The following is a 13,300-nucleotide window of genomic DNA, read 5'->3' on the forward strand; positions in this document are numbered from 1 at the left end:
GATGGTTTTTCTTTTTACTTTCTGCACATGAATTAGGATTAAATGTAATATTTTAATTATTTCTTGGATCAGACTGAGAAACGTTTCTAATTAGATCTCATTAAGGAGTTTTTACTAGAGCGTCAGAGGCTGAAGGGTGACATGATGAAAGTATATAAAATTGAGAGGCATCGGTAGGGTGGATACTCAGTCTTTTTTCCAGGGAGAAAATGGCAAATACTAGGAGCATAGGCTTAAGACAACCAGGGGAAAGTTTTTAAAGGAGATTTTTTTGTAAAAAGAGGCTGGGAGGTGCCTGGACATACTGCCAGGGGAGGTGGTAGAAGCAAATATAATAGTAATACTTAAGGGGTATTTGGACAAATACATGAAGAGATGCAGAATGGGTGAATATAGATTATGTGCGAGCAAATATGATTTGTTTAGAATAGCATCATGGTCAGTGCAGACATGATAGGTTGGAGGGGCTGTTCCTGTATTGTACTATATGTATATTATATGGAACTAGCTTGGTGCTAGACCTCAAGTCACGTTTGCTGGTTACAGTAACTTTGGACCCAATGTTCATGTATATTTTTGTATGATAGAGCACACAATCCTCTGGTTGCACTTTTGTATGTTTGGAAATCATTTTAGCTTTGTCCATTGAAGGTAAAATCTTCATGGTCAATCTTTGACCATGCCATCATTGCTAATGCAGTTGCTTTCTCTTAGCAGTTTTAGGTTTGAGTTGAAATGCCTATTCAGGACAAGATGGAATACATTTAACTGCGAAATGAAAATTACAGCTGTATCAGTACATTTGATGAATGTTATAGAGCATGATCTTTTGAAATGATGTTTTTGTAAAATGTTTCCAGTATTAAAATGCAGTTCAAAATAACCAAAATTTAGCTAAATTTGTTCCTGTATGATTTCAATATTCTTGGTAAATACTGTTAAGTTTGTAAATAAATCTGTGGATTCCTGCATTAAATATAGCATTAATCTGTAAATACTGATGATTACACTGTTGCTTTAATCTTCAAAAAAAGCTTTCAACTGGTTTTGGTGAAACATATTGAGCTGAAGTTTCAGTTTAAGAATTTAACATTGCTGTGGCACTCTGGGTATGTTGCAACAAGCAGTCTCAAGGTTATACTGAAATATTTTATATAACTTAAAACTAGATGAAAAATCATTTACTTTGTAAAACATCTGAAGTAATGTCTACATACTCTTTAAAATTCACTTTAATTATGGAAATGCCACAAGCTACATCACATTTTGTATTTAATTAGTACATTAAGCATATCAAGATGTTACAGTAATGTAATATTTTTCTATTTATAACATGTTAAGATATCACAGGATTGCCAGGAACAATAAATAGCAAATATTTAATAGCATATATTCTTTTCATAAGAGAATAAAGTCTCATCCAGTGAATAATTGTCTGCACATGTCAAGTTTTCTAATGTGGGACATTGAGTCATGCATTCAAAGGTTGCAAGTATTTTTTTTTAAAAGTAGTGTTTCACGTTGAAACTGGGTGCACTTGCACAGCAGACTTTTTGAAACCAAGCTGCGTTTACATAGCTAAAATGTCTATAAACATGTACAACCATCTTGGCTCAGGTTGAGAAAATCACCTTTTTTTTTGGACATTTTAAAAATGGGTAACTTTGAAAAGAAAACCCATTAGAATTTTTTTTTTTCCATTGTATTGTGGTGTGTTTCACACATGATTGTTTAGACTTCTTGATCTTTGCTTGGCCTTTTGTAGAGACATGAGTCTGGGGCTAGTCATTTGTTGAATAATTAGAATGGAGTACACCAAAGCAATTACAACAAGTACAAATCAAAATTTCTTATTAGCTACTCCTTTCAGGGTTAAATTGAATACATTTGTTTGGGCTCTTGTGGCATGGAGTTGGTGTTCACTATCTTTCAGCTAGAAGATCCAGATTCAAATCACACCGCTCCAGTGCTTTTTAAGAAAACATCCGGACAGTTCTTTCAAAAATACCTACCACTGGGACCATCTCCCTGGAGAAGCAGCACACTGTGTCCACCAATATTCTCGATACCTTCAGAGAGAGTGGGCACTGCGGTGCTTTATTTCCCCCTCCAATCTTAGTTTAATTTAGTCCTTACCCTTCCCTTCACTTTTTTCACAAAGGCATTGCTAACTCTGGGTTTTGCTTGTCACCGGTTCATTGGCCACATGGGTGCCTTTCCTGGTGGTGGAATATTAAAGTTATTTTCACTTGATGTTTTCACTGTGTCATGCACCTACATACATGGATGCTGGAGAATTTTTTAAAAAATAGAATAAATTTTTTTTGAAGAAAAGATACACGGGCATGTTTTTGACACTTCACATTCATGTTTTAATTTTTCTGAATTTTCTTTGAAGACATTTTACTGAAGTGTAAAATTGATTTCATGAAGGTTTTTCAGTAGATATGAAAATCCAAAATAAGTACTCAAGATTTGCTTTTAAATTTGAAAATTCACAAAGTACATAGTGTTCAAGTACATTTATTTCCTTTCCAGCAAAACTAGCATGTAAAATCTAGAGATATACTCAACTATTGACCCTGTTATAATTAAAAAGGTGATCCCAGCTGCTCCCTTGATGAGAATTTTTTTAAACCACTATTTTCTTGTCGCTATGTAGACTCTCCAGTCAGACCCTTCTATCTGCTGATTCATTTCACATCAGTTGCAACCTTGGTACTGCTCATGTCCAGGAAATTGGTTAGATGCTGGATAAGTTGCCTGACTCCAGGTTGGTCAGCTTCCTGCTCCTTGCAATAGTTCTCTCTAGAAACCTCCAATAGTAAATGAATCTTCTAAATGATTATCTTGACATTTGTGATGGAATTTGGTTTTTAAATTACAACTATAACAAAACCTGCAATCCCTTATTTACCAGTATATAATTTCATATAAAATTTGTTCCCATGTTGAATTATAGCAGGTAGCACTAGATTCTCATGCAACAGCAAAGGCAAGTTCTTCAGAGTATGCTGATAGATTTTTGTTGTCATCACTAGACAGGAAGTCTCCACCACTTGGTGATCTGCAGTTCAAGTCAGCAACACCTGACTCCTGGTCACTATTGCCAGAAAGATCAGTGTCTGAATGCTTCATATCATGTGTCAGAATTGTAGTTTCTGAATCTTCATCTGCCTGTGAAGGACTACAAGAAGTAAATGGTTTCCCGTTGTCAGTGTAATCCTGAGGAGTGTTAGCTAAACATTGATCGGAGGTGGAAATTTCCAGTTTGTGAGGCAGTTTGATTTCTACTTTTCTGTTTCTCAGCTGAGATTGATCCAGTCTTCCTAACTTCTGCTTAAAAATAATCAAAGTAGAATATGAAGCAATCAATCTTAAATTGACATGAGCTCAAAACCTACAAGAGATTAAAATCAGCTAAATAATTAAAAAGTCAGAGAAATATTATTGTTGCCTTTTGAAATGGCCTCACAAGTTACTCCTTTTGAGGTAGTAGGTCAAAAACAAACTGGGAATGAATAAGTGCTGGCCTTGCAGTACCACTCATGCCCTGAGGAATTTTTAAAAGACACCAGTTGCAATACACAGGTGGGAGATTCAAAGTTTGTCTTGCCAAGATGCAACAATGTTAGTCTGTATAATTAGTCAGTGTTTTTTGGAAAAAGAACACATGGTAACTACTACACCAGTTGTCTGATAACAGCCAACTCTCCCAAACATGTTGATCTTCAATTCCCTTAGTGTTACTTTGACCTACATCTGGTAAATAGATACTTGGAGTCAGAGTTCTTTTTGCAAACAATGCAAAAAGCCACTGAACAATTGAGCTATTACATATAAGACCACTCCTGTTTCCCGACCCTCCCCTTCACTGTTTTGATCACACAGCATTGCCCTTTGATGTGAAGGGCAGTGCTTGTCACTGGCCACTCGGGAGTTTTCCTATCTTCCTGGTGGTGGAAATTGAATAAAGATTCGTGCACTTTGTATCTTTCACTGTGTCTCACACCTGTATACACACACACCATGGGTACTGGGGAAAAAATAAGCACTACCGCAGTTAGGTGGTAGTGTGAGGGTTTAATTAAAAAAAAGAAAAAAAACCACTCCTGCTTTCAGATAGAGAACTGAATAAGGTTGACCTCCATATGGGTAGTGAAAGGAGGTAGCTCAAATCCGTTCTAGTTGGAACAAGGATTAAACACACTGCTGTTAGTACCAATCTGATCAACCTCAATGCTTTAGCCAACTGAGCTGGAGGACTTGTTATTACAGTGACATACAAGTTTGCATACATATTGGAGCATGGGAAATGATGGTAGAGATATCACTTATTTCTGTTCTGTTTACTGTTCTTTAACCAGTCATTAATCTATGCTAACATTTCCCCATGACTCCTTATGTTGTGTAACAAACTTTTGTGAAGAACGTTATTGAATATCTTTTGAACTTCCAAATAAGTTATATCTACTGGCTCACCTTTATCCAGAACAGACTAATCAAACAACTTCCTTTTTATAATACTATGTTGATTCTACTTTAAATGATTTTCTAAACCACAGTGCCACTTCCTTAGTATTTGATTCCAGTGTTTTCCTCAAACTATGTCAGGCTAACTGATTAGCTGTTCCTCTCCCCTCTCCCTCATTTCTTGAAATGGTGTTATGCTTGCTTACTTACAATCCATTGGGACCACTCCATAAAACTTGTAATCTTCTATCACCCCACCCATCTGATCCAGGGATTGTTTGCCTCTTGAATTTCTCCATTAACACTTTATGTAAATACCAACATGGTCCAGCTGTGCCAAAGACTGGTTTCTGGAGTGTAGGTATTATAATTACAAAAACACTCTTCCTTTTTTGATTACTTGACACTATTGACCTATCCTTGCCCAACAATGTCCATCTGCAGACTTTCACAATCAGTCAGAATTTGCCACTACTCATTCAAACAATTTGTACAATTAGCAAACTTGACTTTTGCTCCTTTGTGTATTTTAAATAAGTGTGGTCAGAACACAGTTCCATGGAAAAGTGCACTGAAATTTTCTAATCAATTTTTCTCCCATCAATTATCTTATGCCCTTCAACCACATTCCCTAAATTTGAAGTGTCATCATTGTTGATTAAATTGCTTATGTTACTTATCACTTCAAAATAAATTACCTCCTCCAGTATTTCAAGTTCATCTTCCAGCTGCTGGGTTTCCTCCTTCACAGCCATCAAGAATTCTGTAACAGACTGTCGAGGATGCATGCCTTTTTCAAATCTATTGTACATGCTTCTCCAAAACCTGCTTGAAACAAGGCCTTTAAATTAGAATTTATATATGGCAGTAAGAAATAGAGACAAACCTAAGCTTTTGATCAGTGAAATTATGATGGAAAAGATTATATCTGTATTACAGAGGCTAAACTGGTTTGAAGAAAAATGCTTTAAAATTAGAAGAATAATCCTATACAACAAAGCAGCACAATTAACTGTTCACCTGTGAAATCCTACATGTTTTATTCAAATCTCCCAATATTCAGGCATGTCTGTCCCCTCCCAAGTGCTGTCAAGAAATTTATTACAGCAAAGTTGCTTCACGTCAGAACAAAACTAATGGAGAACCTACAATCCATTCTTTTGTACTCCTGTTCTACTTTCACATTAGCTCAAAAGGATTACCTTAGGATGAAGCAGGAAAATCAATGCATAGGATACCATGTTCAACTATAACACCTTTGTTCTCTGTTCGAGAGAATAGTGTACTAGGTTCCATATTTATTCACCAGAGTGTGCTGCATTAAGTAATTTCAGCCTTAACATAGGGCTACTGCAGTTGGAATCAGCATCTCTGGAAAGTTGCCTGGAATTCCTAATTATTTTCCACCAGTGTTCATGGTATCATATGTCTACATTAGGTGAGAACAGAAAAAAAGCTTGTTTCAGAGACCCTGCTATTTGCCAATATATGTTATCCAGGGTCAAGAATGGTGTTTTGTCATCACACATTTATCCTAGTTAACCTATTTGTGATGCAGCAATCTGCTAGAGATTATTCAACATCACTAGTTATGCAAAAGCAAAATACCATTGATGTTGGAAATCTGGGATAATGTCAGAAAATGCTGTAAATACTTAGCAAGTCAGGCAGCGCGTGTGGAGAGAGAAACTAATAAATGAACTTTTCAGGTCGATGACCACATTAACATTTTTCTCTCCACTAATGCTGCCTATCTTTACCATATTTTCCAGATTTTTTTCATTTCCATTGAGTCATACAGCATGGTCCAACCAGTCCACGCTGACCACGATCCCAAACTAAACTCATCCCACCTGTTTGTTCCTGGCCCATACCCCTCCAACCCTTAACTATTCATTTCTTTATCCAAATGTCTTTTAAATGTCATAATTGTACCCACACCCACCAATTTGGCAGTTCATTCCATACACTAACCACCCTCTACATTTAAAAAAATTGCTCTACATGTCTTTTTTAAAATCTTTTCTCTCATCTTAATGTGCCTCTCAGTTTTGAAAATACCCCATTCTGAGGAAAAGACAACAACACTATCTATACCTCTCCCTATTTTACAAACTTTGAAAGGTCATCTCTCAACCTCCTACACTCCAGTGAACTAAAGTCCCAGCCTTTCTTTAATAACATAAACCTTCCATACCCGGCAACATTTTGGGCGCCTCACAGCGCCAGAGACCCAAGTTCAATTCCCGCCTCAGGCGACTTTCTGTGTGGAGTTTGCACATTCTCCCCGTGTCTGCGTGGGTTTCCTCCGGGTGCTCCGGTTTCCTCCCACACTCCAAAGATGTGCGGGTCAGGTGAATTGGCTGTGCTAAATTGCCCGTAGTGTTGGGTTAGGGGTATGGGTGGGTTGCGCTTCGGCGGGGCAGTGTGGACTTGTTGGGCCGAAGGGCCTGTTTCCACACTGTAAGTAATCTAATCTAATCCTGGTAAATCTCTTTGGAACCCTGTCCAACATAGTAATTTTGCTGTCATGAATTTTTAATGTTTGATACTTAAATTTTCTAATAATTCTAAATTATTAGAAAATTATAATCTTGTATTTAAGATAGAATGTCACAGGCTTTAGGACTTAAATAAGCATTCAAAGCAAACATTTCCATCCAATGTTATCAGAAGTGCCGTTTTCCGAATGAGACATCTAATATAGGACCAAACTTCTGAAAATAAAAGATCCCACAACACCGTCTAGTTGACAGCACACAATTTTCATTCTTGGCCAACATTTATTTTTCATCCAGCATCATTAAAATGGTCATTCTCAATATTGTTGTTCAAAGCAAATTGTCTTCTACTTTTACCTTAAAACATCACTGCAATTCAAAAGTAATGACAAAATGCTTTCGGATAATCTGAGGGCATTAAAGACAGTAAACATTGTTTAAACCGGCACCTTATGAATTGGCACACTCGATAAATTGACAAAAATTATATTCCCCCTTAAAGATTTACAAGGATGTTGCCAGGGTTGGAGGATCTCAGCTATAGGTAGAGGCTGAGTAGCCTGGGGCTGTTTTCCCTGGACCATTGGAGGCTGAGGGGTGACCTTATAGAGGTTTATAAAATCACAAGAGGCATAGACAAGGTCTTTTCTCTGGGATGAAGAAGGCATCTGGATGGGTGTATGAATTGGAAGCATTTTGAGGCAAATGGGGGCTAGATTAGGTTGGGATATCTGGTTGGCATGGACGAGTGGACCAAAGGGACTGTTTCTGTGCTGTACACCTCTTTGACTCTATAAATTCTGGAAGTTCACTGTATTATTGTGATCTCTACAATGTCCAAATAGTAAGTTATAGAGTCAAAGAAATGTACAGCACGGAAAGAGATCCTTCGGTCCAGCTCATCCACGCCGACCAGATATCCCAACCTAATCTAGTTACATTTGCCAGCATTTGGCCCCATTTCCCTTTAAACCCTTGCTATTCATATATCCATTTCAGATACTTTTTAAATGTTGTAATTGTACCAACCCAACCACTTCCTCTGGCAGCTCATTCCATACACACCATCCTCAGTGTGAAAATGTTGCCCTTTAGATCACTTTTAAATCTTCCCCTCTCACCCTAAACCTATGCCCTCTAGTTCTGGACTCCCCTGCCCCCCCCCCCCCCCACCCACCCCACCCCTATCCATGCCCCTCATGATTTCATAAACCTCGATAAGGTAACCCCTCAGCCTCCGATGCTCCAGGAAAACAGCCCGTGATTATTCAGCCTCTCCCAATGGCTCAAACCCTCCAAACTTGGTGACATCCTTGTAAATCTTTTCTGAATCCTTTCAAGTTTCACAACATCCTTCCAATTGGTGAGAGACCAGAATTGTGCATAATATTCCAAAAGTGATCTAACCAATGTCCTATACAGCTGCAACATGACCTCCCAACTGCTATTCTGAATGCTCTGAACACAAAAGGATAGCATACCAAACACCTTATTTACTATCTGACTATGTGACTCCACTTACAAGGTACTATGAACCTGTACTTCTATTGCTATAGAGTAGAATCTCTACAGTATGGAAACAGGCCCTTCAGTCCATGTTGTTCAGCAATACTGCCCAGGACCTTACTGTTAAGTGTGTAAGTCCTGCCCTGAGTTGCCTTTTCCAAATGCAGCACCTCACATTTATCCAAATTAAATTCCATCTGCCACTCCTCGGCTCACTGGCCCATCAGATCAAGATTCCATTGTACCCTGAAGTAACCTTCTTTGCCAGGAATTGATTTAGCTCAGTTGTTTGGATAGTTGGTTTACAGAGCAGTGTGATACCAACAGCATAGGTTCAATTCCCATCACAGGTTTGAGATTATCATGAAGCACTTTCCTTCTCAACCTCTTCCCATGCCTGAGGTCTGGTGGCCCCCCGTCAATTTGCTCTCTAATGAGAGAGCGGCTCTATGGTCCAGTAAGGCTATGATGACACAACAACAAACCTCTTCACTGCTCACTACACCTCCAATTTTGGTGCGTGTTAGAAGGCTCTCTGCCAGTACATTTATTTAAGGCAAAGCTGTATTGTTGCTTAAGTGATATAGCCCTTGCATTAAGTTGCTATTAGTGTGTGTTTTTACATTGATAATAGATGTATATCAACAACCAGAATCCTGGTCCCATTCATGCCGGTTAATAAGCATTTGCTGGTAAAGCAAGTTCTTTGTTTCTTGTTTGTCTATACTAGAGATGTTGTAAGCTTTCATGAGTTTTGCCCTAATTAAATATATAGCCAATATACTGACCTGAAGTTAGATGGAGCTGTGTGCGGTCTCAGAACTCCCTGAGTCTGACTATGGTTTTGCCTGTAGAGGGGATTCTTGTAATCAACACCGTTTTTCCATAGATGAGGCCATAGTGATTGAGTTTTCTCCTGAATTCTGCCATGAGAAATAATTATGATAACATTAAACACTTCCACCACTTGATGGATCATTGGAAAAGTTGATCAAAAAGTATGAAGTTACCAAAATGCAACTGCTGTATGAGAATGATTGTGCCAAATGGCTGTTGTTTCACCACGCAGCCCTTAATAAAATACCTACAGCTTCCCTGTACAGATTCTCCTTTGCAGCTAAATTATTAGATGGAGACACAAAAATGTGTGCATTCAGGTCATAAGTCAAGACACTGGAAGAAAGTGGATGAAAAACATAACAGGTTTTGAAAGAGAAGATATACCAGAGTAGTTACAAGGGTGGGGAATTTTAGTTAGAAAATTTGATTAAGACTGGGGATGTTCACCTTAGAAAAAAGGTGATTGAGGCATAATTTTAGTGATGTATACAGGATTATGACAGGCTTAGAGAAGGTAGATAAAGAAAAATTCTTCCATTTGCAGATTATACAAGATTATGGGGACAAAGATTTAAGGTTTTAGGTAAAAGAACCCTTTACAAAATGATCTGGAATAAGGCTGAATGTATGGTTACAATGTTTGCTGATAGCACAAAGATGGGCATGAAAATGGGTGTCAAGAGGACATGAGGGGCTGAACTTTACCATAAATCGGCTGTCATTTTCATTGCATGTTATGGATGGTTTCTCTTTGTGATGGCCAGTGCAATCTCTCACGCCATTGTCCCAAACTTACTCAAAAGCCAGGTACCACACCCCTAGGCATCCGATGCTAGCCCAATTCTCCCACTCACCATAGCTGGCAGTATTCTTTACTGCTGGGATATCTGAGCACCATCACCATATCCACATTGTCAGGTATTTGCCAGTATATAACTGTACTGGAAGAGCCTAGCCAAGGTAACGGCAAGTTCATGGAGCACAGGTATTCAGTACTACTACCAGAATGTTGTCAGGGCTCATAGCCTCTACGGTATCCAGTGCCTCCAACCGTTTCTTGATATCATATGGAGTGAACTGAATTGGCTGAAGATTGATACCTGTGATGCTGTGGACCTTTGGAAGAGGCCATGATGGATCATTCATTCGGCATGTCTGGCTTCTGACAGACTGTAGATTGGTCAGCAGTATGCCATGGTATTGCAGCGAGGCTGGAATGTGACAGATGCCAAGGTCCAGGGGCAATGGGGTGTGCATGGTCAGTACTCAGTGGGTGTGCCCAGAGATGCTGGTGCCTGGTGTCCAAGATGAAGGTCTGGAGGATCAAGCAGTGAGTCGGCGTCACCAAGTGACTGCACCGATTTTCATGTCAAGAATTCTCGGCTTCTAGTTTCTATCCAGCAGGATGGAGAAACTGGGAAACTGCATATTAATGAAGCAATATTATATAACAATGAAGATGATAATGAGTGACAATCCATGAAAATAGGCCTCTCACCACGTGGTTGAAAAATGAGACTTTCTGATTCTGAAGGAAGACCCAAACATTTGATTGGCATTAGTTTTACCATAGGGAACAACTGAGAATGCAATTGCCCAGTGGTATCATTGCAAAATTGTTAATCCAGAAACTCAGCTAATTTTCTGTGGACCCAGGTTCAAATCCCGCCATAGCAAATGTGGAATTTGAGCTCAATAAAAGCAAAAATCTGGAATTAAGAGTCTAATGGTGACCATGAAACCATTGTCAATTGTCAGAAAAACCCATCTGGCTCACTAATGTCCTTCAGCGAAGGAAATCTGCCATCCTCACCTGGTCTGACATACATGTGACTTCAGATCCACAACAATGTGATTGACTCTCAACTGCCCATTGAAATGGCAGTTGTATCAATCACTATGAAGTCTTAACAAAGAAGTAGAATCAAGCAAGGCACCAGAAAAGTACTCCTCCTTTAATATTTGCAAAGTACTCTTTATTAACATCCAGGGGTCAAGTACCAAAAGTAGGAGAGCTACCTCACAGACTCATCAAGCAACAGCCTGAATCATACCTTCCAATGTCCCACACACCACCATCACCATCCCTAGATATGTCATATCACCACTGGCAGGACAGACCCAACAGAGCTGCAACACAGTAATATACAGTCAGGAAGGAGTTACCCTGAGAGTCCTCAACATTGACTCCAGACTCCTTACAGTCTCACAGCTTCAGGTTAAACATAGGCAAGGAAACCTCTTGCTGATTACCATTTACCGTCCTTGCTTAGCTGATGAATGAGTACTCCTCAATGTTGAACAACACTTAGAAATAGAATGGAGCGTGGCAATGGTGCGAAATGTACGCTGGGTGGGGGATTTCACTGTCCACCACCAATACTGACTCGGCAGCAGCACGACTGATTGAGCTGGTCAGTCCCAATAGACGCTGCTATTAAACTGGGTCTGCGACAGTTGGTAAGGGAACCAATAACAGGGAAAAACATACTTGACCTCATCCTTACCAGTATTGATAGGTGTGACCACCATGCCGTTCTTGTGGAGACAAAGTCCCACCTTCACATTGAAAATACACTGCATCATGCTGTGTGGTACTATCACCGTGCTGAATAGGACAGACTTCAAAACAGATTTAGCAACTCACCACGGCATGCAATGAGGCACTGTGGACCATCAACAGCAGCAAAATTGTACTCCAGCACAATCTGTACCCTCATGGCCCAGCACATCCCTCACTCAACAACTACCATCAAGTCAAGGTATCAACCCTGGTCCAATGGAGGGTGCAGGACGGGATGCCAAGAGCAGCACCAGGCTTACCTGAAAATGAAGTGTCAATCTGGTGAAGCCACCAAACAGGACTAGTTGCATGCCAATAAGCATAAGCAGCAAATGATAGACAGGGCTAAGCAATTCCACGATCAATGGCTCCAATCTAAGCACTGTAGTCCTACTACATCCAGTTGTGAATGGCAGTGGACAATTAAACACCACACTGGATGAGGAAGCTCCACAAATATTCTTAATGATGGAAAGCCCAGAGCATCAATGTAAAAGATAAGGCTGAAGCATTCGCAGTAATCTTCAGCCAGAAGTGCCAGGTGATGATCCATCTTGGTCTCCTCCAGTGGTCCCCAGCATGACAGATATCAGTCTTCAGCCAATTCAAGTCACTCCACGAGAAAGCTTTGGACCCTGACAACATTCCAGCAATAGTTCTGAAGATTTCTGCTTCAGAACTTAGCCAGTCCCCTAGCCAAGCTGTTCCACTACAATTACAGCACTGGCATCTACCTGACAATATGGAATATTGTTCAGAGTGTGATGCTGGAAAAGCACAGATCAGACAGCATCCAAGGAGCAGGAGAATCAATGTTTCGGGCATAAGCCCTTCATCTGGAATAGCAGATTCCTGATGAAGGGCTTATGCCTGAAATGTCGATTCTCCTGCTCCTCGGATGCTGCCTGACCTGCTGTGCTTTCCAGCACCACACTCTGTATTCTGATCTCAAGCATCTTCAGTCCTCACTTTCTCCCAATATGGAATATTGCCCAAATGTCCTATACATAAAAACCAGGACAAATACAACCTGGCTAATTACTACCCCATCAGTAAAGTGATGGAAAGTGCTATCAAACAGCACCTGCTCCGCAATAACCTGCTCAGTGATGCCCAGTTTGGGTTCTCCAGGGCCACTCAGGGCTCTTGACGTCACTAGAGCTTTGGTTCAAACCTGGATAAAAGAGCTGGATTCCAGAGGTGAGGTGAGATTGACAGCCCTTGACATTAGTGTCTGACACAAACGCCTGGCACAAAGGAAGATGGTTGTGATTGTTGGACATTAGTCATTTCAACTCCAGGACATCTGTGCAGAGTTCTTCAGGTAATGTCACTGACCCAAACAACCTCAGCTGCTTCACCAATGACCCTACTTTCCTCATAAGGTCAGAACTGAGGATCTTCACTGATAATTGAA

General features: G+C 39.9%; 2 protein-coding genes across 5 annotated transcripts in view; one reads left to right on the forward strand and one right to left on the reverse strand.

The window, feature by feature from the left end:
- The window catches only part of vps37a (VPS37A subunit of ESCRT-I), a 96,501-nt gene that overhangs the window by 45,137 nt on the left and 38,064 nt on the right, over positions 1-13,300 (forward strand). Inside the window, exon 12 of one of the 3 annotated variants that reach the window (XM_072570123.1) lies at positions 715-1,431. The exons of 1 other annotated variant lie outside the window; for it this stretch is intronic. The gene's annotated coding sequence lies outside the window, so the exon portion shown is untranslated. Of the gene's footprint in view, positions 1-714; positions 1,432-13,300 lie in introns of those variants that run through there. One more of the 3 variants, XM_072570114.1, reaches the window with a different exon arrangement.
- mtmr7b (myotubularin related protein 7b) overlaps positions 1,217-13,300 on the reverse strand; it is an 88,567-nt gene continuing 76,483 nt past the window's right edge. The window contains exons 12-14 of one of the 2 annotated variants that reach the window (XM_072570098.1): positions 9,269-9,403; positions 5,172-5,298; positions 1,217-3,336 (exon numbers count right to left, since the gene is read on the reverse strand). In XM_072570098.1, coding sequence (XP_072426199.1) covers positions 2,980-3,336; positions 5,172-5,298; positions 9,269-9,403 — 619 coding nt within the window. In that variant the 3' untranslated portion in view covers positions 1,217-2,979. Of the gene's footprint in view, positions 3,340-5,171; positions 5,299-9,268; positions 9,404-13,300 lie in introns of both variants that reach the window. The other variant, XM_072570089.1, reaches the window with a different exon arrangement.

The sequence above is a fragment of the Chiloscyllium punctatum genome, chromosome 1, assembly GCF_047496795.1.
Source record: "Chiloscyllium punctatum isolate Juve2018m chromosome 1, sChiPun1.3, whole genome shotgun sequence".
Classification (NCBI taxonomy): Eukaryota; Metazoa; Chordata; class Chondrichthyes; order Orectolobiformes; family Hemiscylliidae; genus Chiloscyllium; species Chiloscyllium punctatum.